This window comes from Alligator sinensis, unplaced genomic scaffold (genome assembly GCF_000455745.1).
Source record: "Alligator sinensis unplaced genomic scaffold, ASM45574v1 scaffold120_1, whole genome shotgun sequence".
Taxonomy (NCBI): Eukaryota; Metazoa; Chordata; order Crocodylia; family Alligatoridae; genus Alligator; species Alligator sinensis.
In genome coordinates this window covers 704,701-728,549 of record NW_005842752.1, presented here as the reverse complement: position 1 = coordinate 728,549, position 23,849 = coordinate 704,701, and the positions used below count along the sequence as shown (strand labels likewise).

Genomic DNA, 23,849 nt, shown 5'->3' with positions numbered 1-23,849 from the left:
CCCCCCACCCACTCTCCCAGCCCCCCTCCATGGCTACCCTGCCCACCCCAGATCCGGCCCTTTAAGGGAAAAAAAACAACCCCCCCAGACTCATCAGCTCCTGCAGTGGCCTCAGGGCTTCAGGGCGCTTGTGAAAGAGCCTCCCATGCAGTGCAGGGCAGTGTGGAGCAGTGGAGATTGCCCCCCCAGGCAGGAGCTGGTAAGCCCAGGCTTATTTTGTTTTGGGGGTTGTTTTTTTTTTTTAAAGATTGGACCACACAGGGCAGCCATGTGGGGGCTGGGGGAGCAGATGGAGGTTGGGGGGCTCATGGCAGAGCCCCTCATGTGGCGTGGGGCAGTGGGGGGCAGCAGGGATTGCCCCCCCGCTGGGCAGCACCTGGTAAGTTGGGGCTTTTTTTTTCCAAAGAGCTGGGGCAGGCAGGGCAGTCATTGCTGGGGCCGGGAGAGCAGGCAGGAGATGGGACCTATGTGATTCGGAGATTCAGCTGATTTCGCAGCAGCTGAACCTCCAAATCAGATTTAGCCAAATTGATTCAGGACAGTGATTTGAATCACCGAATCCAAAGCAAATACTAGCCGCTTCACACAGGCCTACCATTTAAATCTCTTTCCCCCATGCATATGCCACTTAATTCCTTTCTTCCACTATTCTTGTTTGAAGATACCATGTAATGACAAATAGCATGGGCCTGAAAGATGGAAAAGACAACTGGTATTATCTTGTACTATGTGAAAGCTCTGATGTGATTTGAGAGTTAACTCTTTTTTATTATATACATTTCTGTCAATTGGCAAAGTCATATGTACTAATAAGTTGAAATGCATAAAATATTAAGCTATTGAAGGCATCTTCCAAAATGAGGTTCTGTACCAAAGCAATAAGAAGCTTTTCTATAGAAAGTTATTGCTATAAACTGCTCTATATATATCAGGGAGAGTTTGCTAACAGAAAATGGGTAACTACCCCAGCTATTCTTTCTAACCTAATCAAATGGCAGCAGCCTTTTGTAGCCAGCATTTTATAGCTCCTAGCAACACTAGCAAAGAAACACTTTACCATTGCCTTGGCCTCCACAACTTTATCATAAATTCTACCTTCATTAGGTCTGTATGAACTACTTACACAGTACACACACAGTTCAGGGACAGGATCTTCAGACTAACCAGCTGACAAAGTGTGAGACTGCATCAGCACTTAATAAACCCAATTTTTAGAACAAAAAATAATCAGAAATGAAGCCACTACACAACATGCACTATTACATCATAATCTTACTCTTCACATGCATTATGAGACAAAGGACCAAGGCTTTCAATCATCTGAGAAATCAGATTAGGGTAAAACAGGGGTTTCAAACATGTGGCCTGTAGGCGGGTCATTTAACTCACCCACCTCTGTCAGCTAGATTTAGCCTATGGGGCTGCCAGACTTGGAATTAATCCCTGCTGTTCTAGCACAGCTCTCGAACCCAGGGATTTAATTTCATTTGCAACCCTGCCTCTCCTTACCCACCACAGAAATCAGAGATTTTATTTGCCTCTGGAAACTAAAACTGGTGGCAGGGGGAAAGGGTGTGGGGGCAAAGTGACATTAAATCCTTGAGATCTGGTGCTGTGCCAAAACATCAAGGATTAATGTTGGTGCCACCACTTGTGGGTTGCCTACCTCATGTGTAACCCCAAGGTCCAAATCCAAACCACAGGGCCAAAGAAGTTTGACGTTCCGGGGGTAAAACATTTGCTCTTGACCTTGAGGTCAGTTTAAAACTTGTATTTTTGTTTCTTTTTTACTCCTCTCTCCTTGTTTAAAGTCTGAACAGGACTCTTAAAATCCCCACCTGAATCCTGTTCTTCTTAACTCTACCATGGGATTGAAGATTTGGGACAAGTACCTTCTGAGCCAGAAAGTAACAGTGTTCCAACACAGGTATAACCCAGTGATCAAAACTACCAATAACAAAAAAAAAAAAAATCTGTGATTAGCGTCAAACTTCCCTAATCCCTGAAGAAGCAGTAAGAGAGTTATGGATGCAATTTAACTACAATTTAATTTGCTACCCATTTCACTCATCATTTTCCCATTCCTCTGCATCCCCTCTTTGTGGAGGCAGTTTCCAAGATTTACTTCACATTTTAACTCATAACTTCCAGCTAGCTGGTACCTATGCTTTGCTAGGTCAAGCAAGTCCTTCTAGGATTAGGACTTGTCTATATGGACGAGTTGATGTAGAATAAAGCTAAACTAGGACATGAAACTACATCTTTCATTAATTTAATTCCAAAGTAGAATAAACTGCCTTTGCATTTAGCACGTGCTAGGATAGCTCACAATGAGGAACTAGTGCAGATTAATTAGTTTTCTATAAAAATTACACCCTAACTTTCCCATACAAAAAAACCCTTGCCTTCCCCTACCACATTTTGCGGTGAGAAATGCTTCTTTAATTGGTGACAAACAGAGGACAAACTTTGGAAACAACAGTATGTTACATAAAAGACATTGTGAACCTGCTCAAGGATATATTTAAAGATGATATTATGTAGAGTTATGTACCGGGTTCCTGTTTAATTAAACACATTCAAATGTGTAATCTTTTGCTATAGCTTTTATTATAGTGAGCTTCCACTACTTTCTGATCATAAGTTTTGTTTTGTGACTAGTTAATGGATTCAAGCTGGAAGTCTGCAGAATGTTTTAGAATTGCACAGACTTAAGCATTCAGAAATTTACTGAGGTGTTAAAAATCTCTCTCTATTTATAAAGTCTGACTGTGATATCTAATTGCTGTTCAATGCAATAAAACCATCTGTGCTACAATTACTTCTGCTTTGCTAACAATGTGAATTGTTTCATCTCTACCGTTTGTAATCCAATAATACCTGACAATGACAAGATCCCTGAATGCAAAATGTCAAAATATAATGCATTTTTTTAAATATAGAGGATTTGAAGCTCATAGTTCCAACCATTCCAAGTTTACACTAAAGTAATCAATTGCTTCATTAGGAAGAATACAAAGTTACTGTGTTTTATAATAAAAGTGTTCCATATTTCCTCTTGGAAACAGCATCTGTTTTTGACCAACACTTTAGTCCTAAAAACACACATAACAAAATTCCCAGTAAACAGTACAACATCTGTACTTTTCTTCCATCCCACAGACCATACTTTAGTGGCCTGTTTTCATTATTACTGATTCAGCAGCTTGAAAAAGGCATTGATCAATACTGTGAACCAATAACAGACTTTAGCTTAAATGCATACCCATTTCTACCTCTGCAGATTAACCTGGAAAGCAGAAAGGGATGAATTTCAGTTCCAAAGTATGATCCCACAAGAAAACAGAATAAGACATTTGCGTCGCATAGTTCTTTGGGTCATATTGAAATTCTTACTCTTGGGCCATACTGAAATTACTATTACTCATTCCCAGACCTGAAAGCTATGAAATCAGATTATAAAGCTTTAGGGTGAAGGACGAAGAACATATTTGGTCTCCTGACTTTGAGCACACTAAGGCTAAAAACAGATGTCGGATTTATCTTGGGTCTGACTGTCCTAGACTTCTAACTTACTTCAAAATAGCAAGAGACAGCTGTTTACACAAGCAGCTTGAATGGTAATTAATTCAAATTAGCCCCAAATAGTGAGGGGGGCAGGGAAGGGGGTGTTCTATCATGGGACTTCACAGGTAGTTAAAGTGGGAGAATGGGCATGTAGTAGGTTCCCAGAATAATAAAAGGCTTTGTCCCAGGAGAAATCCTATTTCTGTTTTTAGCCTATGATATTGCAAGAGAGTGCTCCTCACCTGCTGTAGTACATGTCTTTCTCTCAATGTCATTAATCTTCTGTGGAGTTCTACTAGTTCATCAAGATATGCCTGGAAATGAACCCCCCACAAACAAAGAACTTGTTAAGTATACAAGCAAATTAGTTCAGAGGGGATAGAATTCCCTCCCTCACTGGCACTTTTAAATACCAACTTGCATGAGGGGGAAACTCTTCCAACCATAGGCCAGGGTGTCTGACAGCACTTATGTGGAGGAAAAAAAAATTAGGTTCCCAGTCTGGAGGTCACAAATTGTCTGGGGGATCATAAGCATTTTCCCTTTAATGTTTTTTTCTGTTTTAACAGGATCACTAGGCAGTGAAGACACAACATAGCTTCTTAGGACACCATCTCTAGAGCAGGTGTTGGCAACATTTTTGGGCAGAGTGCCAAAGACACCAACACCCTTGACTTGTAAGATGCTGGTGTGCAAACAGCAGATGGTGGGGGAGCTGCAAGAGGCCTGATCTTTGTTGTAGTAGCGCAGCCCCAGCCCCATCCCTGCCATCTGCCCCAAGGGTTGCGTGCCAAGCTCTGGTACCTGTGTCAGAGGTTGCCTACTCCTGGTGTACAGCATGCCCAGAGTAGAGCACCCCAAATAGGGATGCTGCATGGATATATGCATTGTTCTTTCTTTCAGGAACAAAACAAGGGCTACATATTAGGCTGTTGATGAAAATGAGACACCAAATTACGAGTCCTGGTCTCATGGTAGCACAAAGGTTACTATTACTACTAAATTCTGAACCCTTCAGGAGTGTCTCTATGCTGGGAAGTTGCATGGAGTTAACCAATACAGACATTTAACAAGTGTTATAAAACTCAGTTATCCATGGTCAGTTGATACAACTTTAAACAAAATAAAATAGTCTTTCCTTTTGCTAAATGCTAACTCTGAGTTAAGCAGCATAACACTAAAATGTATTCAACACTGTCATCTCTGGGCACTTACAAACCCTTGGAAAGGTTTCTGTATAATACTTAGACTGATTGCCTGGGATTTTGGCAGTAGGTTCTGGGCAGGAACTCTCTTTTATTTGTTCTATGAAATATTATGTAAATTTAAAGCACTGCCCTAATAATGAAATAGGTGGAAGATACTCATGTAATATTGAGGGAGAGTACTTAAATGGAAAAAAAAAACCCTTAGAGTAGAGATTTGGTAACTTGCAAGTTTTCCATTCTGTAAAAAAATTCTACTACTTTGGCAACAATGTAGAAGAGAAAGTACTGTACCTTAATATGGCTTTCTAAATTGGTTTACTGTTGTCACTTTCATATTTACCTTATCACAATCACCATTCTTTATTTGTTTATCAGATTTACTTTGCTTCATTGGGCTTTTCACTTCTAGAATCTGGAGGGAAAAAAAAAAAAAGAAACCCCTGTAAGCATTAAGTATATCATTGGGCTATATAAATAATTACATTTAAAAAACCTGCCATCACCCAAAACCAACCAAAAATATAACAACTAGAAGAAATCACAACCAAACTCTACTACTGACCATTCTTGCTTTTTGACCTACACAAAGTTAGTCTTCTCAGAAAGAACTTACAACAGGAAATGCTGTTTCATTAAAATGAAATTATTTAGAACAAATGGACTTTAAAGGAATTGATTCCTGGACGTTTTTTATTCCTTCTCATGTCCTACATTCAGATGTTGGCAAGGGAAAAGGTGTAATTACTGAAGATACATAAAACTGAGGCATACTCTAGATTCTTGGAAACGGAGACTTTCAATACAGAGAATAGGAAAACACATTTAACAGACTGAATATTGTTGTTTCTTTTTCACGAACGATACAACTTCCAGACTGCATGAGGTTTAACTGCTCCAAAACTATTTAAATAAAAAAAATATATAATCTAATGTGGTGGGCTTGCCAGTGGTAGCCCAGCACACCAGCTTTGGAAAAGTTTGAAATGGTTGGTGGGGTATTTCCCTTTCCCCAACAATCAGGTAAAGGCAGGGAAGAGGCAAAGAGCTGGACCTGAGAGGGAACTAACACCCCCCCTCTCTTTAATTGGTCCATTTCCTATCTGGGGGTGGAGCCCCCGAAAGGAATAAAAATGCAGCATGCCCAGCACTCCGGCAGCTGTGTTGAGGAATGAAGAAGAGGGTGGAAGAAGAGCTGGCCAGCAGGGTGGAGCACTGGCCCTAGAAGAGCCAAAGATGGATCGTCAGATGGGGCGTGGCAAGCGGATGCATCTCCCTGCCCTGCCACAAGGGAGCACAGCGTTGGTGCACAGCTGGTGCACAGAAGGTTCCGGGGGGACTGAGACCCTGGGAGCTGCAGGCAGCAGCTCAGGTCTCCAATCCTGGCATGAGGCCAGGCATCCTGGTGCACGGGTTGGTGCACGGAGGGTCCGGGAGCGGACCAAGACCCCAGAGCTGCACAAAGTGGCTAGGGTCTCCACCCCAGCATGAGGCTGGGAATGTGGTGCACGGGTTGGTGCAGGGAGGGTCCAGGAGTGGACCGAGACCCCAGAACCACACAAGGCAGCTCGGGTCTCCAACTCCTTGCATGAGCCAGAGCCAACAGTGTACAGGACGGTGCACAGGGCCCAGAGAGGGCCTTGAGAAACTGAGGACCCCCTGCTGAGGGAGGAGATGCCTCGGCCGGAGGAACAGAAAGGCCTCGTTAGACCTCGGAGAATCGTAAGCTACCAGGGAGAGAGTTTCCCACAGTGGAGGAGGGATTTCCTGCCCCCTCATTTGTGGCTAGCAGCTGGAAGGGAAGCCCCGAAGGGGAGGACTCCTGGGTTGGGAGGTCCCCCTTGTGGATATTTCAAGCAGGGTTATAGGGTTCCATAGGGCACGGAAAAACTTTCCCCTCTTCTTATCCTTGGGGCACTGTTATTGCATCAGGGTAACACGGGCTATCCTTTTGTTTTCTTGGGAATCTAAGTTTGGGCATGCTTTGTTCTGCACCTTATATTTTGTAAATTCTGCGCCTCTTATTTTGGAGCCTGTGCCTTATGCTTTGTAAGCCTTACACCTCATGAGAGTATAAGTTTGCATGACTGTTAATGAGACCCTTGTTTGACCTCTTGATCTCTCATCAGTATAATATATAGAGTACCTGTATAGGTATGTGTATAAATTGCTTATAGTTCCTATATTTTGTGTATATATGTATATATTATGATTTTCTTATCTTATTAAATTTGTACATAGTTAAGTTTTATTGTGTGTCCAATCCTGACTCTACAGGGGAAGGAGGGAAACTATGTGCAGCAAGCAGTTACACCCCACAGAGCACCTGCCTTGCTAACATTCCCTTCAATTGGAGAGGGGAGTACATAATGGCATACTACCTGGGCTACACTAATATTGCATTAACATAATGATTTTCCTTCAAGAAGATTCTAAGCCACTTTGCAAGCTTCAGCCTGCATAATGTACATACTAGAAACCAGGATGCCTTCAGCTAGCACTAAAGTTCAGTCATCTCTAGAAAAAGAATGTGTCAACTAAGTCAATAGCACACTGCTTCTATATGAAAGTTTTAGGACAGGACAGGAATTTTCTTCCCCCCACTTGGAAACTACAGATCAAATTTATGTAAACAGAATGTAATTACCCAGCTTGGAACATGGCAGTTTCTGTGAAAAGTATAAGAGGATGTTTAACAGTCACAAAATGATCCAAATTTCTGTTTTACATCTCACAGTACAGAAGATAACTTTGGTGACACATTTCCACCCTTCCCACTCCCCCCAATACGCTCAGCCAGGGGTCAGCAATGTTTTTGGGCAGAGTGCCAAAAACACCCCAACCTTGACTTGCAAGATGTTGCCATGCTAGAGATGGGTGGCGGGAGAGGTGTGAGGGGCCTTCTCCTTGTTGTGGGAGTGCAGCCCAGCCCCTTCCTCACCATCTGTTCCAAGTCGTGTGTGCACCTGCTGCCAGAAAGAAGTTGGTCCAGGGCTCTGCAGACCCCAGTGCAGCCACTTACAGCTTTCCTGCTGCCTGCTGCAAGCACCCCAGGCTCCCTGATGTGTGGCCAGGGCCTGCCCAGAGCTTGGGCCTGATATGGCAGGTGGCTGGGAGGCTGCAAGCCACTGTATCGAGGTCTGTGGAGTCCTGCTTGTTGCTTGTGGTGGATACACGTGCACCTCCAGGTAGATGGTGGGGGAGCTGTGAGGGGCTCAATCCTTCTTGTGGCAGCACAACCCTGGCCCCTTCACCACTATCTGCCCCAAGGCATGCATGCCAAGCAAAATGCCTTTTCATGCCATGCTCTTGCACACATGCCAGGGGTTGCTGACGCCTGCACTAGGCTGTCATTACATGAACTTCAATATGAAAACAAAATCAGACTTTTGGATACCACCAGCCCCTACTGCACCAGTTTTCTCCAATTTCAAGAGCCTCCCCATAGTTTTAGAAGATTGTACCCAATAGCATAGCAGAAAAGGCAACTGACCCAGCTGCCCTGAATGCCACCTTGGTGAAGGGGTGCAAAAAATAGTTGCAACCACAGTGTTAGCTAATCATCAGGAATCCTGGTTTTCTCCAATTTAAAAAAATCCCCAATTTTCGGGTAAAAAACTTAACCCCAGATCCAAATTTTTCTGGGATTGAAATAAAACACCACTAATATATAGATATGTATATTGTGGTGTTTCATTTTAATCATGGAACAATGTGGATTTGGGGTTACTTTTTTTAACCGAAAATTGGGGATTTTTTTAAATCGGAGAAAACCAGGATCCTTGCTGATCATACCACTGTGATGGCAACCGTAGCAGCAGAGACTGCTCTGGGCATTGTGTGGTTGATACAGGTATGGAGCTGCCCATCTATGCCTCTGATTGCATTTATGCTCTATAGAGTGCTAGCAACCTAAAAACATGAATACACATTCATGCTAGCTCTGGCTGCTTTCCTCATGGACAAAAGGAACAAATGCCTTACTTAACCATAATTGTTTATTTTACTAAGAAAGGTGCATGACTGATATGCAAATAATGAAGCCACTGGGGGTGAAGGGAAGAATCTTAGTTTAACAGGCCTGGAGGCTGCTATAGTTTGGGATGGAAGAAAAGCAATCTTCTCTTGACAAAAGAAATATTTCTGGAAAAAATGTCAGGTTTTTCAGGTGCTGTTTTATTTTATTACTTTAAAAAGAAAAAAAAGCTTATAAGCTAAGAGTGATTTTTGACATGCAGTAATCCTAACACCAGAAACTATTTTCAAACAATTCAGTAGCTAGGACAAAGTATAGCTGAAGGAGCTGTTTGCTTAACACCTGCCAGATATAGCTATCAAAATCCAGTGGTTTTCCACAATTTATAGCCCATTATTTCCAATACCACGAGTGTATTTATTTATATGAGATTTACTGTATTTATTTGATTATAAGACAAGCCCTACCTCACCATTTAACATGGGAAAAGAGCCTCATGTCTTAGAATCGAGTATGAGGGCAGTGGAGCAGGCGACAGCTGTGGCTTGTGCTCCAGACTCTACCTGGGGTTGGGGCAGTACCTGCAGCTGCTGGTGGCTCCCCACCCCATCTGCAGCAGAGAGGCTTGAGAGGGAAGTTGGTCCCCAAAGCTATGGGAGAGGCAGGCACAAGCCAAGGGCAGGCTGCTTGACCTTCCCATACTATCTGTCCTCCCGCTGCTTGCTCTCCTGTAGTGGTGGTATGGAGGGAGATGAATTAAAGACAATCCTTCAGTAATTAGATTCTATACATGGAAAATTATAACAAATGTATATTTTTTCCATTAATAGAAACTAATTATTGGGGTGGAGGGTGTCATCTTAAATTCAGGGTTGTCTTACATTCAGGTAAATGCAGTATCATTAGAGGAGGTTTGTGGAAAAACTCACATTATCTTTGTATTTGAGCCCCTTGTCCTTGTCTAAAATTCACTCTTCATATCACTACACTATACAGGATAGTAACCATTTTCAGGAGTCCTTCTTTTGTCTACAACTGTATCGCTCTATAATGTGGATCTACTTTGTAACACAAGCCTCGATGCACAGGTCAAGAAGATCATGACTGTACCCTGTTGGCAAGATCAATGTTTTAAATGTGGCTCTGGCTAACACAACTAGTACTCTAGCACAGTCACAGTCTCTTCAATTCTCCAAAGTTTATTTTCCACTTCATCCATTAAATGGTCTGAGAATGCCTTCCAAAAATGTCTCTAAACCAGTGATTTCCAAACATTTTGAGCCGAGGCCCCCTTTGAGTTACAGTCCCCTCCCCACCACCCCAGAGGAGCAGCACAGCGAGACACAGGGCACCCCTCATCCTAACAGCCACCATGGCTTGGCTCGGCAGGGCAGGGTCCACCTGCTGCAGCTCCAAACTACAGAGTTTCCTGCTTTGACCCTGCTGCAGCTCTAGGCTGCATGCACATCACATCAGGCTCTCAGAGGCACAGAAGCCCGCTGGTGGAGCCTGCCCAGGCCTCCCCACCCCCACATCCCCCCACAAGGATGTAGCTGTGCCCGTGTAGTATGCATTTTTGTGTATTAGTTATTATGTTTAAATGATAATAGTATTGAATTGATCAACCTTTATGATTGTATGAACAAATAAATCTCCATTTTGTGCTTGTCCCCTCCTTGACATGAGTAGATGAACTTCATGTGCCCTGTGTACATGAGTGTCTGTGTGAGAAGGTGAATGGTGAAAGAATGGTAACTATGTCAATGAAAACAGAAGATTTAACTGATTGTGTAAGCAACAAGGTGCCAATGTACCAGACAGTAAACTAATTAAGCTAATTAATGGATGGCTGAAGAACTCGTCTGTGATCTAGTCTGAAGAAGATAGTAAGAAGAAAGAACTTTGCATATCCTGCCATTTGAACTACACAATGCTTCAAGGCAAAGATAACCAACTTTACTGGAATAACCTCAAGTTAAGATAACCAGAAGAAACAACCTCTAATTAAAAACTGAGCATGGAAAACCCCAATGCTGAACAAAGACTTGAAATCCCTATAAAAGTGAGATGTAGACAAGCCAAGATGGGGAATCCACTCTTTGCAACCTCACGAAGCACAGGCATGCATGCCTGTATACCCCCGCTCATATCCTCAATAAGCCTGGACCCAGCCATCCAGTGTTAATATCAAGTAACTTCTGCTGGTAACTATAACAACTTACTGGAGTGGCTTTGTCTGTAGGTCTGTTTATGACTGTTTGTATGTATGCTTGTGTATGTCTGTTTGTATGACATATACACATGTATGATGTGTCCGAGCTTATGTATCCTCTTCACGTAACCAATAAACATGGCATTTTGCCTTATCTCCTTTTTAAGGTCTCACTCTTAATTTGAGCTATTGGCAATTTTAAGTAACACTGGCTCCTTGCAAATTTCTTGCCCATGCCCTGCTGTGCTGCACAACCCCACCCAAAGTTCCTTCACATACCCCCAGGGGGGCATGCCCCACAGTTTGAAAACCGCTGATCTAAACCGTTCATGCTCTTTGATGAGCTAAATGACCAAATGTAGGCATTGCAAGCTTATTGGAGTAGACAGGGACAATGTAAGGCATCCTGCCTCCTGACAATGGGCTTCTGCCTAGTGAAAGATACAGTTGTGATTTTCCTTCATAGATCCAGATGAAGTATTAAGAAACAAAACAAGTTCTGAATGATTATTCATTTTTCGTGCAAAAGACCCCAAAGAAAAAACTGTATAGAATCAGAGATAAGTGGCATGTTTGGTTTCCTTGTAGTTTATGTTTGTAAAAATGATTTCTCCACAAAGCTTGAAGCTCATATATAAACCAATTTTAAAAATACTTACTGAATTTCAGACTAATCCTATTAATGGTCAGTAAACATGAAAAGACATGGAGTTCCTTACTAATTACAGGTGCTGTGCTATATATGGAGCTTGTTTCCCTTTCTGCAGAGTATATGAATCTAATTGATATAAAAGCTATTATTCATTTAAAACTATCTGGCCATGAGTACACTTATACATTATTGGTAGGATTAACCATATATCCTGGGCAAACCGTAGTCAGGTCCCAGCCAGTTGCCCCAGTCCACCCACTTTGCTCCCACTCAGCAGCAGCAGCACCTGCATGCCCACCTGCCAGGTACACCATGCTGCTCCACATCCCTGCCAGATTCCACTCTGAGATCAACCAGCCAGGACTGGACTATGGAAGCTGCGATTATCTCAGTTTGTCTGAGATGTATGGCTGGTCACCCTAATTATTGGAAGAGTAATGAAAGAAGAATGATTTTTGCGAGGGAACGGAAATAATTTTCCTGAGGGAAGCAGAGTGTGTTGCATACATCCATTTGTTACTTCCAGAATTACAGACTTACATGAATATACATAGAGACATTTAACTGCATCACCCATTGGAAACTGGTGTGTATTCTCAATTAATTTAGCTAAACTATATAGGAGTTGAGAGACTGACAAAATCTCTTCCCCAGTAGATTATTGCTCCCTTTTGTCACTAGATAAGTATATGAATGACAAGTTAGAGATCTTTATAAATTATGAATGCCAGTTACTTCAAAGATAACGGCAATAAAATGTATCTCACTATGCTTAGATTTCATAAGATTTCACAGATTTCACAGACACTAGGGCTGGAAAGGACCTCAGAAGATCATCTAGTCCAGCCCCCTGCCCCAGGGGCAGGAAGTCAGCTGGGGTCATAGGATCCCAGACAGATAAACATCCAAATTTTTCTTCAAGGCATTCAGAGTAGGTGCTAGAACCACCTCTGGTGGCAGGCTATTCTAGACCTTGGGGGCTCGGACAGTAAAGAAACTCTTTCTTATGTCCAGTATGAAATGGTTTTGCAGGAGTTTATAACCATTTGACCTTGTCATCACTTGGGGGGCTCTGGTGAACAATCATTCCCCCAGATTCTGGTGAACACCCCTAATAAACTTATAGGTGGCCACCAGATCACCCCTGAGCTTGCACTTTTCCAGGCTGAAGAGTCCCATAGCTCTCAGCCTGCAATTGTAAGGTATGCTTTCCTGACCTCTGATCATGCGCGTAGCTCTTCTCTGGACTCTCTCAAGCTTCTCCACATCCTTTTTGAATTGTGAAGCCCAAAACTGGACGCAGTACTCCAGCTGTGGCCTCACCAAGGCCAAGTACAACAGGAGAATGACATCCCAGGATTTGCTTGAGAAGCATCTATGGATGCAAGCCAGCATTTTGCTCACTTTACTAGCTGCAGCATCACATTGAAGGCTCATGTTCATTTTGTGGTCAATTATGACCCCCAAGTCCCTTTCATCCATAGTGCTAGCCAGCATAGCACTGCCAAGTTTATAAGGATGTTGCAGGTTTTTCTTCTCAAGGTGGAGAACCTTGCATTTTTCGGTGTTAAACACCATCAGGTTCTCGTCCGCCCATTTTCTGAGCCTGTCAGGATGGCACCCTCCTGGTGCTTTACCCCAAAGTTCGTTATCATCCGCGAACTTGGCCAGCCTGCTTCTGACTCCAATGGCCACATCATTAATGAAGATGTTGAACAATACAGGTCCAAGGACAGAGCCTTGGGGGACCCCACTGGTCACAGGGCACCATGACGAATGACTTCTGTCAACCACCCCCCTCTGGGTTCAACCACAGAGCCAATTCCCCAGCCAGCGGATTGTGGCAGTTGGTCAGTTTTGCCAAGAGGCGATCATGGGATACGAGGTCAAAGCCTTTTTTGAAGTCAAGATATATGACGTCAATCTCCTCTCCCTTGTCCAAGTGATAGGTCACCTGGTCGTAAAAGGAAATGAGATTGGTCAAGCAAAATCTACCCACAACAAACCCATCCTGGGTATCCCTCAGGATGTTGCCATCGGCCAGTCCGTTGAGGATTTTTTCTAAGACCTTCCCTAGGACAGAGGTCAGGCTGATGGGCCTGTATTTTCCTCCCATTCTTGAAGATAGGCACCACATTCGCCTTCTTCCAATCTTCAGGCACTTCACCAGAGCACCAGGAACTCTTAAAGATCTGTGCCAGGGGCTGAGCTACGATGCTAGCCAGCTCCTTGAGTACCCTGGTGTGTAAACCATCACCGCCAGCTTACTTGAAGGTGTCCAGCCTCTCAAGGTGCTCCTTCACGAGGTCAGCATTGATGTTGGGTAAGGGATCTCCCTCACCCGGGCCTCACTGTTCCATAATGGGCAGGGGCAACCCGTGGGACTGATGAAAAACCGACGCAAAGTACCCATTTAGTAGGTTGGCTTTTTCCTGGGCATCGGTTGTCAGTTGTCCCTTCTGGTTTAGCAGGGGTCCAATGTTGCCCTTGCTTTCCTCCAGTGTAGCAAAACCCCCAGTTTTTCTTTTCTTTTTTTGTTTTTAAATGCATTCCCTCCCCTTCCCCAACCATTTCTGACTTTGTCTCTACCTCTCTATTCCCTATAGATAAGTATAAGCGAGCTAAGACATAGGATAAGCTTCAGCATTTTATTTTGGTAGAAAGTTGTATTTGTTTTGTTTTTTCTCCTTCTTTATATTGTATAATCATCATGTTTATATTGATTTTTACTGTTGTATGTTACTGTTTTACTGGTACTATATGATTTAGACCTACATATGTAAGTTAGCATAAGTCATGTCAAGTTTCCATTTTGTTTGTCAAATCTCCATCCTGTCCCCAGGCCTGGTTGTGTAACCCATGACTCGCACCTACCTCTCCTATGTAACTTGGTTCCTGAATGAATGGGGATGAATGAGGGTGCTTGAGAGACAATGGCAGTTGGTTTAAAAATAGCTCCCTCTGAATGACCGAATCATCAGCACCAATACCTGGACCAATGACCCAGCCATTGGAACCACCCTCAGCTTTCAAAAAACAAAAGATGAGGCAAACCACCATTGTGCCAAGGTTACACATGCTCAGTAAGAACACCTGGAACCCTCTGGAACAGGACTGGCATTGCCTGGACAGACCCTCCCCATAGGAGATCAGAGGTAGTCTGCCCCATAGAAAGGGGCAGTGAAAACTGACTCCTTGGGACGCCCTCTCCATCTGGACCAGCACCATGCCACACCACCTATCCACCCAGAGGCACTGATGATGACGTGTGTGTGTGTGTGTGTGTGTGTGTGTGTGTGTGTGTGTGTGTGTGTGTGTGTGTGTGTGTGTGTGTGTGTGTGAGAGAGAGAGAGAACCAATAACTTCATGGGGCTGTGTAGCGTATTGTCTTTTTAATAAAGCTGTTATTTGGACCCCTGAGTTGGGTTCAGCCCTGCTCCAATCTCTGCTCCTCGTCCCTCTAACTTGTGTCTCATTTCTACCTCTCCTGCTTCTGGCTCACTGCCACCTCCAACATCTGTCCTGAGCTCCTCTCTGCCTCCAAACCCCCTGTTTCTTTGCCACTGTCTTTCCCCACTGCCTTTTCCCTTGAGCAGCCAGGTTTTTGCCTCAGTTTCTTTCCTGGCTGTCTCCTACTTACCACCACTTATCTGCACCCCCCACCCCCCCAAAATATCTCAGCTGTCTGCCTCAGTTTCCAGCCCCAAGCTCCCAGGTTTCTCTCTCTCTCTCTTTCCTGGCTGTCTCCTCCTTGCCACCAGGCTTCCCCCAGCCCCCGTGCACCAGTGACCTTGAGTAACCCTGGGGCCACTTAATCTTAAGTAAACCCAAGCCTCAGTTCCTCAGCTAGCTTCTCTCTAGTCCACTGGTTCTAATCCCGGTTCTGGCAACTTTCACTCCCTACACTTTAACGCTCTCTCTCTCACCTTAACCTTCCCCCAAGTACCCCAAGCACACACACACACACACACACACACTGTACCATCCAAGTTAGGAACTTACCTGTGTGTATGTGTAGGTAGGTTGATGTATGTGAACTGGTGAGTGTGTATATATATATCTCATTGTGTGCATGATATATGAATTAGTGATCTGTGTATGTATACTAAGTGTGCAGGTATTGACAATTGATTTTTGTCTAATTCTTAGTGTGTAGTGTGTATGTGCTTGAATTGGTGATAGGTATGCATGTGTCTAGGCTGGTTTGGATGTGTATGTACCTGAGCTGGTAGAGTGTGTGTGTGTGTGTGTGTGTGTGTGTACCTACTTGATTTTTGAGTGTGTGCATGTGCAATTGTACACCATGCCCTCATGTCTAACAGCACAATATTGAGATCCAGAGGGTTGGCCTGACCCCACAGGGCAACACTGGCTCCCCACCTATCAAAAATGAACTTTTTATTATCCTTGACACTTGTAGCTAGTTGGAGTTCAGTTGCAGCCTTGGCTTTCCTTGTTCACTCCCTGCAGGTCCGGACTATTGCGGAATATTCCTCCTTGGAGGTGGATCCCGTCCTCCATTCTTTGTAGGTCTTTCTTTTTAGCTGCAGGAGGTCCACTAGTTCCCTGGAGAGCCAAGGGGGCTGCTGTGCCCTTTTCCTGCCTTTCCTCTGAGACGGAATGGCATTAGCTTGTGCATCAAGGATCACTCCCTTAAGGAGCAACCACTCTTCCTGAACTCCCCTTTCCTTTGGGTCATGGTCCCTTAGGGCCTCACAGACAAGCCTCCTGATCTTGTCAAAGTCAGCTTTCCTGAAGTCAAGAGCTTCTGTACTGCTGACTGTCTTGACAGCTTTACAGCAGATGATGAAAGTGATCAGCTCATGGTTGCTGTCACCCAGCTTCCCATCAATTGTTAGGTCACCGATTAGGTTGTCCCCGGTTGCCAGTACCGGGTCGAACAGCGCTTTACCTCTCATTGGTCCGTAGACCTCGTGTGTCAGATAGAGGTCATCCACGCACAAGAGGAAGCTTTGCAACTGCTCGGATTTAGCTGGGTGCTCTTCCTACAAGGTGTCTGGGTAGTTGAAGTCTCCCATGACAACCATGGACCTTGAGCATGCGGCTTCAGCCAATTCCCTGGTGAATTCCTGGTCAAACTCTTGACTTTGGGTGGAAGGTCTGTAGTAGACTCCCACCATCATGTCCCCTGTGCTGTATTCCCCACGGATTTTAACCCAAAGGGTCTCCAGCCATCCACCCTGGTCGCCAATGTCAGCTAGCAGGGACATGCATCTCACCTTGACATAGAGAGCTACGCCCCCGCCTCTTTTACCTACTTGATCTCTCCTGTACCAGGTATAGCTGTTTATACCCATGGTCTAGTCATGGGTGGAGTCCCATCAGGTATCCGTTAATTTAGAGAAGCATTGAGATGTAGCTGAATTATAATTTTTGTTTTCCATTGACCCATTGTATACAGATTTGGATCATTGAAACTAGATTTGTGTCTCAGTTTCTATATCTGTCAGATACTACATATATACATTACCTATCTTCAACAGCACTGCAAACATTAACTACTAGCTGTACAGTTCTAAGCATTATTTTTAACAAACAAAAAGCCTGTTTCACTTAATATAGTTGATAACAGTAGCAGTCCTGTTACAGCTGATATTGTTTGTTTTGTATTTGTAAAAGACATGTTTAAGCTACTGCATTTGTTGTTCTGATTTTTTCCTCCTTTGTCTTCATTTAGAAGTATAAAGCCAGGTTAAACATTTAACTTATACTTATAAGTATGACTTGACTTATGCAGGAGCATAGAGTTCCTCAAAATACTGCTGAATATACTACTTTTCTGCTTGATAATGAATATCTGTTTAACCAAATACTATTCAGTCCCCTGGAAAAAAGCCCTAACACTTACTTACAGGCCAAGTAATTGGGCTAAGGCAATCAAGAACATGAACATGTTCTAAAGCTAAAAAGCTGCTATCAATGGATGCTTACTGTACCTGGTTATTGTTAGTTTTTAATAAAGGTGGTGGTGGTTCATGATGTAGTGGTGAGGAGGCTGAACTGCTGTCACTGTCACTGCCATCACTTAGACTAACCCTGAGGAGAAAGAGCGCCACAAAAGTTAGATATGAAAACATAAGACAGCATATGTGGACAGACTTTTCAGGTGAGAACATCCTTTGCTACACAAGCTATCATTAACTGAAGGAAAGTGCTACTGAGTAATGGTCAAGAACCCAGGCAACCTGCTGCTGCCACCTTGGAGAATCCAACTGGAATAAGCCTCATGTAATACAGAGAGCTGAAGGTGCCTATCTTTCCACAAACCTTGTGCCTCAATGGAAGTACACTGTTTAATTATATAGCTATCAATATTAAACAGAACAGGAACAGCAGCAAACTTGATTTAACTTCTATGGTTTTCTGAGTGAGGCAGAGATGTATGTGCCTAAATTGCAGGACCACTTGAAACTATGGGAAGGAGGAACATGTCCTTTGTTCCATAATCTTCCTCACTCCTGCTTGTACAAGCATTTCATTGCAAATATGCTGAACAGAATAAGATTATTATAATTATAAAAGGGGGACCTGGTGACCGTCTATAAACTCACTAGGGGGAACCAGAGGGGTTTGGGGGAGACGCTGTTTCCCCTAGCCCCCGCTGGCATAACAAGGAGTAATGGGCACAAGTTGATGGAGAGGAGGTACAGATTGGACATCCGAAAAAATTACTTCACAGTTAGGGTGGCTAGGAGCTAGAACCAACTTCCAAGGGAGGTGGTGCTGGCCCCTACCCTGGGGGTCTTTAAGAAGAGGCTGGATGCCTACCTGGCTGGACTCATTTGAGTCCCGTTTTTGTTTTTAGGGGGTTTTTTGTTGTTCTCCCGCCCTGGCGGGGGGTCGGGCTAGAAGATCTATTAGGTCCCTTCCAACCCTGAAACTATGAAACTATGAAACTATGAAACTAATTGTTTTTATTTTATACTTTTCCCCTAGCTGTGAATTAACAGTTCAATATCTTAGGAGAAGTCAAGACTAGAAACAATTCCTAATTAGTTCTAATCAGTATCATTTTCTGTTTACTAAGCTTGAGAACAGCTACAGAACCCAACTCAAAAATAACAAAACAAAATAAAACAAGAACATAGGGGAAATTGTCATGTGCTAAAAAATTAGCAATTAGTTAAGAGAGAGAGAGAGAGAGAGAGAGAGAGAGAAACATTTCTGTTATTCTGAAGTTCTTGCAGAAAATGGTGCTGGTCATAAACCTTCTTATTCCTCTTAATTCTACCTGCTGATTTGCATTAAAGAGATGGCTAAAACTACACTGAATAATTTCTTTATATGACTTTTCCATGTCAGCAGTTGGTAATTATGATGGGCAAGGCAAACAGAACCCCAGTATTAGACAAGGTCCCCATCAGGAAGGGGTTTGAGAACTTGTGTTTTAGCTTTACATTAACTTTCAGTGACATGTTGCAACAGCTTCAAACTGTATGTGGACTTTTTTTTTAAATGTCATATTGAAGTCACAGTTAGGATACATAACAGATTAAAAAGACAGGCAAGGAGCATCATTTTTGGGACGGAGGCCTTGCTCTATGTTCTACATGTACTGTGAACATTTTTTTTTCAGATTCTCCCCTGGAATAGTTGAACTTTAAATCATTTGTAAGATTCTTGTGTTAACTTGTATCTCATGGAACAGGTCACATTGCACACAGAGGGCTTGATTTAGGTCTAACACCATTGTAAATCAAGATTAATCACTGGCATCACAATCGTGTGAAAAATCAGTGCAAGTTAAGTGAATCAAGCTGACAATAAACCTAATGGTTTTTACAGAAGCAGCTCACATTCAGGAACGTCTGGATGTTATAGTTTACAGGAGGTACTTCATGTGTGTTCTCCTTGTAGAAAATGACTGTGGAATTTCCTGGCTGTTTATCAGACTTATTGTAGCTCAGGTGCTGATACCCTGTCCGCCTATCACAACTATGGTCCAACACAGTTCCTCATTTTTCAGGTTGTTGGCAATTGTATGCTACTCACCTGCGACCTCTGTTTCCTCCACAAGTATTTACAGGTCTCTCCATTTCAGAGTCATTCTCATCTGCTTCATCTGATTCATCTTCATTATCATCAGAATGCAGATCTTTCATTATAGACCTCAAGGGACCTGAACAACACAATCAACAAAACATACACAAATCAAACTCACATTGCAATGCTCAAAGAAAATAATCCAGCTTAATAAAAAGAAAAAAAAAAACTCCAAATGCAGTACTGAGAGAGAAGACTTTTAAACATTAAACTAATTAAGTAACATGCTTGAGGCTTATGCTACTGACACACATGAATCGTTTACTCATGTGAGTAGGCTTGTAGGCTTAATCAAGAGTAGGCTTAATCTTGATTTACAACTTCACTAGGCTTACTCACAACAGTAAAAGGAGTAATACATATAAGTGTTTGCAGAACTGGTCCCCTGCAAGGTCGCTGAAGTAAGTAAAATATTTTCATACCAAATATTCTCCATGCATGTTTTAATTTAGGAAAAATGGAATGTTATTTTTTGTTATTGTAAACAGGATACTTTTACACTGGCAGGCTTCCCTCCTTCTCTTCCTCAAAGGATATTCTATTGGAATAAAGCTCTAAAGGGACATATTGGTAATAGCACATTTGTTAAGTTAATTGATGTATTGAAAAGCAAAGTCTAATAAATCATTTTGATTGTAACTTGTTCTGGGCAACGCAGTCTTTGTCTGCCTGTTTTTGATCTATTTAGATTTAGCTGTTCCCTTTATTTCAAAGACAAATTTCAGGTCAAGCGAGCACTTTGCTACTGTGGCTGTTTAAAAAAAAAAGTGTGTCAATCCCATGTGACACCATCCTATCTCTCTCCTTGAATTTGTCTGAGGTGTTAAGCCTGGTTCTCTTGTAAACCTGCTTAAACATCAGTTTAGGATTTAGCTACTTTTATTTAATCTATTTTTTATAATGTAGTTATTCAAATCTGCATGTTTAACATTTCCAGGCAATGTAAAACAGGACAGCTACTTTAAAGGAGGACCAGTAAGGAACAATTTGAGAGAATCATGCCACAGGGAGTTTGATTCTAGAGTACATCATATTTAAACACACAAAGCAGCCAAGCTGGGCCCACCTGGCCCTGACCCCCCAGCCAGAAGTCCCAGCAGGGGATCCTGGCCTGGGACCATGTGACTGCATCACACCAGAAACTCAAGCAAACACTGCCCAGTGCAGCAAGCAGGGGGGACACAGCTGCTACCGCCACAGCACAGCCCCAATGGGCGAGCTCGGAGCTGGTGTTGAGCACAGGAAAAATGGCCCCTCCCCTGCCCTGTGGCCGGCCGGGAGCCCCCAGCCAGGGGGCCGGGGCCTGCCTGTGCCTACTCCGGACAGCCCCATGGGCTGCGAGCGGCTGCAGCAGGGAGCACCGGCCACAGGGCAGGGAAGGAGCCGCTTTTCTTTGCACTTAGCACCAGCTCATTCCTTGCCGTGGAGCAGGGGTTCAGGACTTCACACTGCCCCTTACGTGTACCACGGGGCTGGATGGCACTGGGAGTGAGTGGGTACATGGGGCCCACACCGGTGTCCTGGGTCCAGCGCCGGTGGGGCCCAGAGCAGGGCAGCAGGAGTATGGGGACACGGCTGGCAGGGGCTCTATGGAGCCAGGCCAGCTCCCCACCCTCCCTGCTGGTGCAGCCCAGCCCAGCCCCCTGCCAGCCTGCACCCAGCTCTGAGCCCCACCGGTGCTAGCCCTGAGACATTGGTCCCAAGACATTGGGACATTGGTCCCAACATGGTGACCAGGGGGCGGGGCACCTGTGAAGGGTCAGGGCTACCCATGCGGCCCTCGACAGCTTGCCAAAACTCGGTAAGCAGACCTCTGCCTGAAATAATTGCCTGCCCTTGCTTTAAAGGGTGCTGTGAGGTGTGAGAAGGTAAGTGAAGTATGATGTAATAAGCAGATGAACTAAGTTCAGGCTTGTCCCAGCACAGACAATCCCCCATCCATACTGCCCAGCCCCTGTGTAAGGAAGTAAGCACTGTGATATACAAATTCGTTTTTGACATTGGTTGCCATTCAATTCACGAAAGTTATGGAGGGGTGCCTCAAGTCCAGTGAGGCTGAGAGCCACTGTTTTAATTTTAAAAACTCAAAGTACATTGCTAATGTAATTGAATTAAGCCTCATAAGACTTTTGTAATGTAGTTAGGTACTGTTACATGAAGTTTGATAAACAGAGAAACTGAGTCAGAGAGAGGTTCTGTCATATAACATCAGAGCTGAAACAAAGCCAGAACTCCTGCTAGGCAAGGGAGCAATGGCTGCTCCAGGCACTGGGAGCCAGGCGGACTGAGCAGTGTGGCAAAGTCCCTGCCCACTCCTCACACTGGGGAATCTGTTTTGCGGATTGGGTGGGGAGCAGTGGGAGGCTGCTCCTCCCCTACCCTCCCATAAGCCAAAGTGAGGGGAGCATCTAACCCTCACAGCTTCTCTAGACAAGGATGATTCCATCCTGGGGAAGGCAGGACTGGGAGGAGGTAAACAGCAGCTTCTTTCTCCAGAAGCATTATAAGGGAAGGGGAAGGAGAGGGGAGTGACCAGGGCCACAGCTCCAGGCACTGCCTTTGGGAGTCAGGGGAAGGGAGGGAAGGTGGCAAGTGCAAAAATAGTCACAACTACAGTGGCAGCTGATCACACTGTTGCAATTGGCACTGCAATAGTTGGCACTGCTCCAACCATTGCACAGCTGCTCAGGGTGTGGAACTGGTCTGGCTTTTCCCACCTTCCCCTGGTCACAGAATGCTTGAGAAACATTTCATAACCACCCGACTCCTGTTCACTGGGAAGAGTCAAGTGGCAGAGAAGCATTTCTTTCTTGGGAGAAAATCTCTTGGAAGCGACTTGTAGCTGATTGGAGGTAGATTATTTTTCTCTGGGAACAGCCATTTTTGTTCTGGGAGAAGCTGTGTGAGTAACTGTATGAACACGGTTTCTACCAGAAGGGCTGCAGTTCTTCAAAAGAAATATAACACCTGTACACAGCCATATGACCAGACTTCCCTAAGGGAGGGGAAACTGTGCCGTGGTTTACATCAATTCTGACAGAAGTCAGGCCAGCGTCATTCTAATTACTTTGGCTGGCAACATCAGTTCTCAAAAATCTTTATTTAAAACAGTATACAAGTGAGGAAATACAAGATTTGTTGAAGTTGGCTTGGTTTGAGCAAATTCAAATCAGTGGCTTCTGATCATTATTTACACACCTTGAGGCCTGCTTGGAGTCAAGCCCAGATAGAGCTGATGTGCAGATACCTAGTGGGTCAGGCACTCTAATGCCAGAAGAGGCAACTCCCATGGTAGTATTCATTGCCAGCTGAGGCACTAATAAGTGCTTGCCACAAGCTAAAGCAGATGATCAGCACTGTCTCTTTTGCCTGTTTAAGATTTACACCAGAGTAAGCTCACCCAATTCAAAATCCTTATTGTTGTACTCTGAATTAATATCTGGTGGTTTGAGCCCTTCTCAGGACTCTTCAGAAGAGAAGCCTTGTTCTTGGCTTTTGATAAGCTTGTGGGAGTCTAGGAATAAATTCTTCCCCTGGCATCTGCATTACCACCGCAGGGACTGGAGAAGGAGATACCAGTTGGTCCTGTTGGCTAGCTCCCTCCTTGGTTGTCTATGTGTGCACAGAGTGAGTGGCTGAAGGGCAAAACAGTTGAAGAGAAAGAGCAAAAGGACTAATGAAGGGAATTAAGGTGAAACTATGAGAAAGAGGCTATATTTGGAAAGCAAGCAGATAGAGGGAAGATAAGAAAAAGATTAAGAAATTGAATATGTATGTATAAGAGAGAAATGAAGGATAGAAAGTATGAAAAGGATAGAAACATTTAAAAATAAAGTAAAAATGGAAAAGGAGCTGAAAAATACAGAAGAAAAAGTATAGGAAAGTAAAGTAAGAAAAAAACCAAGAGGCAACAGCAAGTTAAAAAACTAATATAGGATGGAAATTTAACAACAACATACAAAAATACCTGATCCTTCTCAAAGGTGGGCGCACACAAAAAACCCCCCAAACAAACAAATAAACAAACCCCCCCACATTTATCCATTACTACTCTCTGAGGTATATTATGTTGCAAAGATGTGCAAGGCCACTCTAAGTATCTTGTCCTCCAGTGATCCTTTTTGGATTCACTAGCTGTCCTTAGATAGTTTTGAGTATTTGATTCTCCAGGGA

General features: G+C 43.7%; 1 protein-coding gene across 4 annotated transcripts in view; it reads right to left on the bottom strand.

The window, feature by feature from the left end:
• MLLT3 (MLLT3, super elongation complex subunit) overlaps positions 1-23,849 on the bottom strand; it is a 275,900-nt gene that overhangs the window by 8,650 nt on the left and 243,401 nt on the right. For all 4 annotated transcript variants that reach the window (XM_006034586.3, XM_006034587.3, XM_006034588.3 and 1 more), the window contains 4 exons: positions 19,626-19,752; positions 17,570-17,669; positions 5,116-5,187; positions 3,810-3,881 (listed from right to left, as the gene is read on the bottom strand). In XM_006034586.3, coding sequence (XP_006034648.1) covers positions 3,810-3,881; positions 5,116-5,187; positions 17,570-17,669; positions 19,626-19,752 — 371 coding nt within the window. The remainder of the gene's footprint in view (positions 1-3,809; positions 3,882-5,115; positions 5,188-17,569; positions 17,670-19,625; positions 19,753-23,849) is intronic.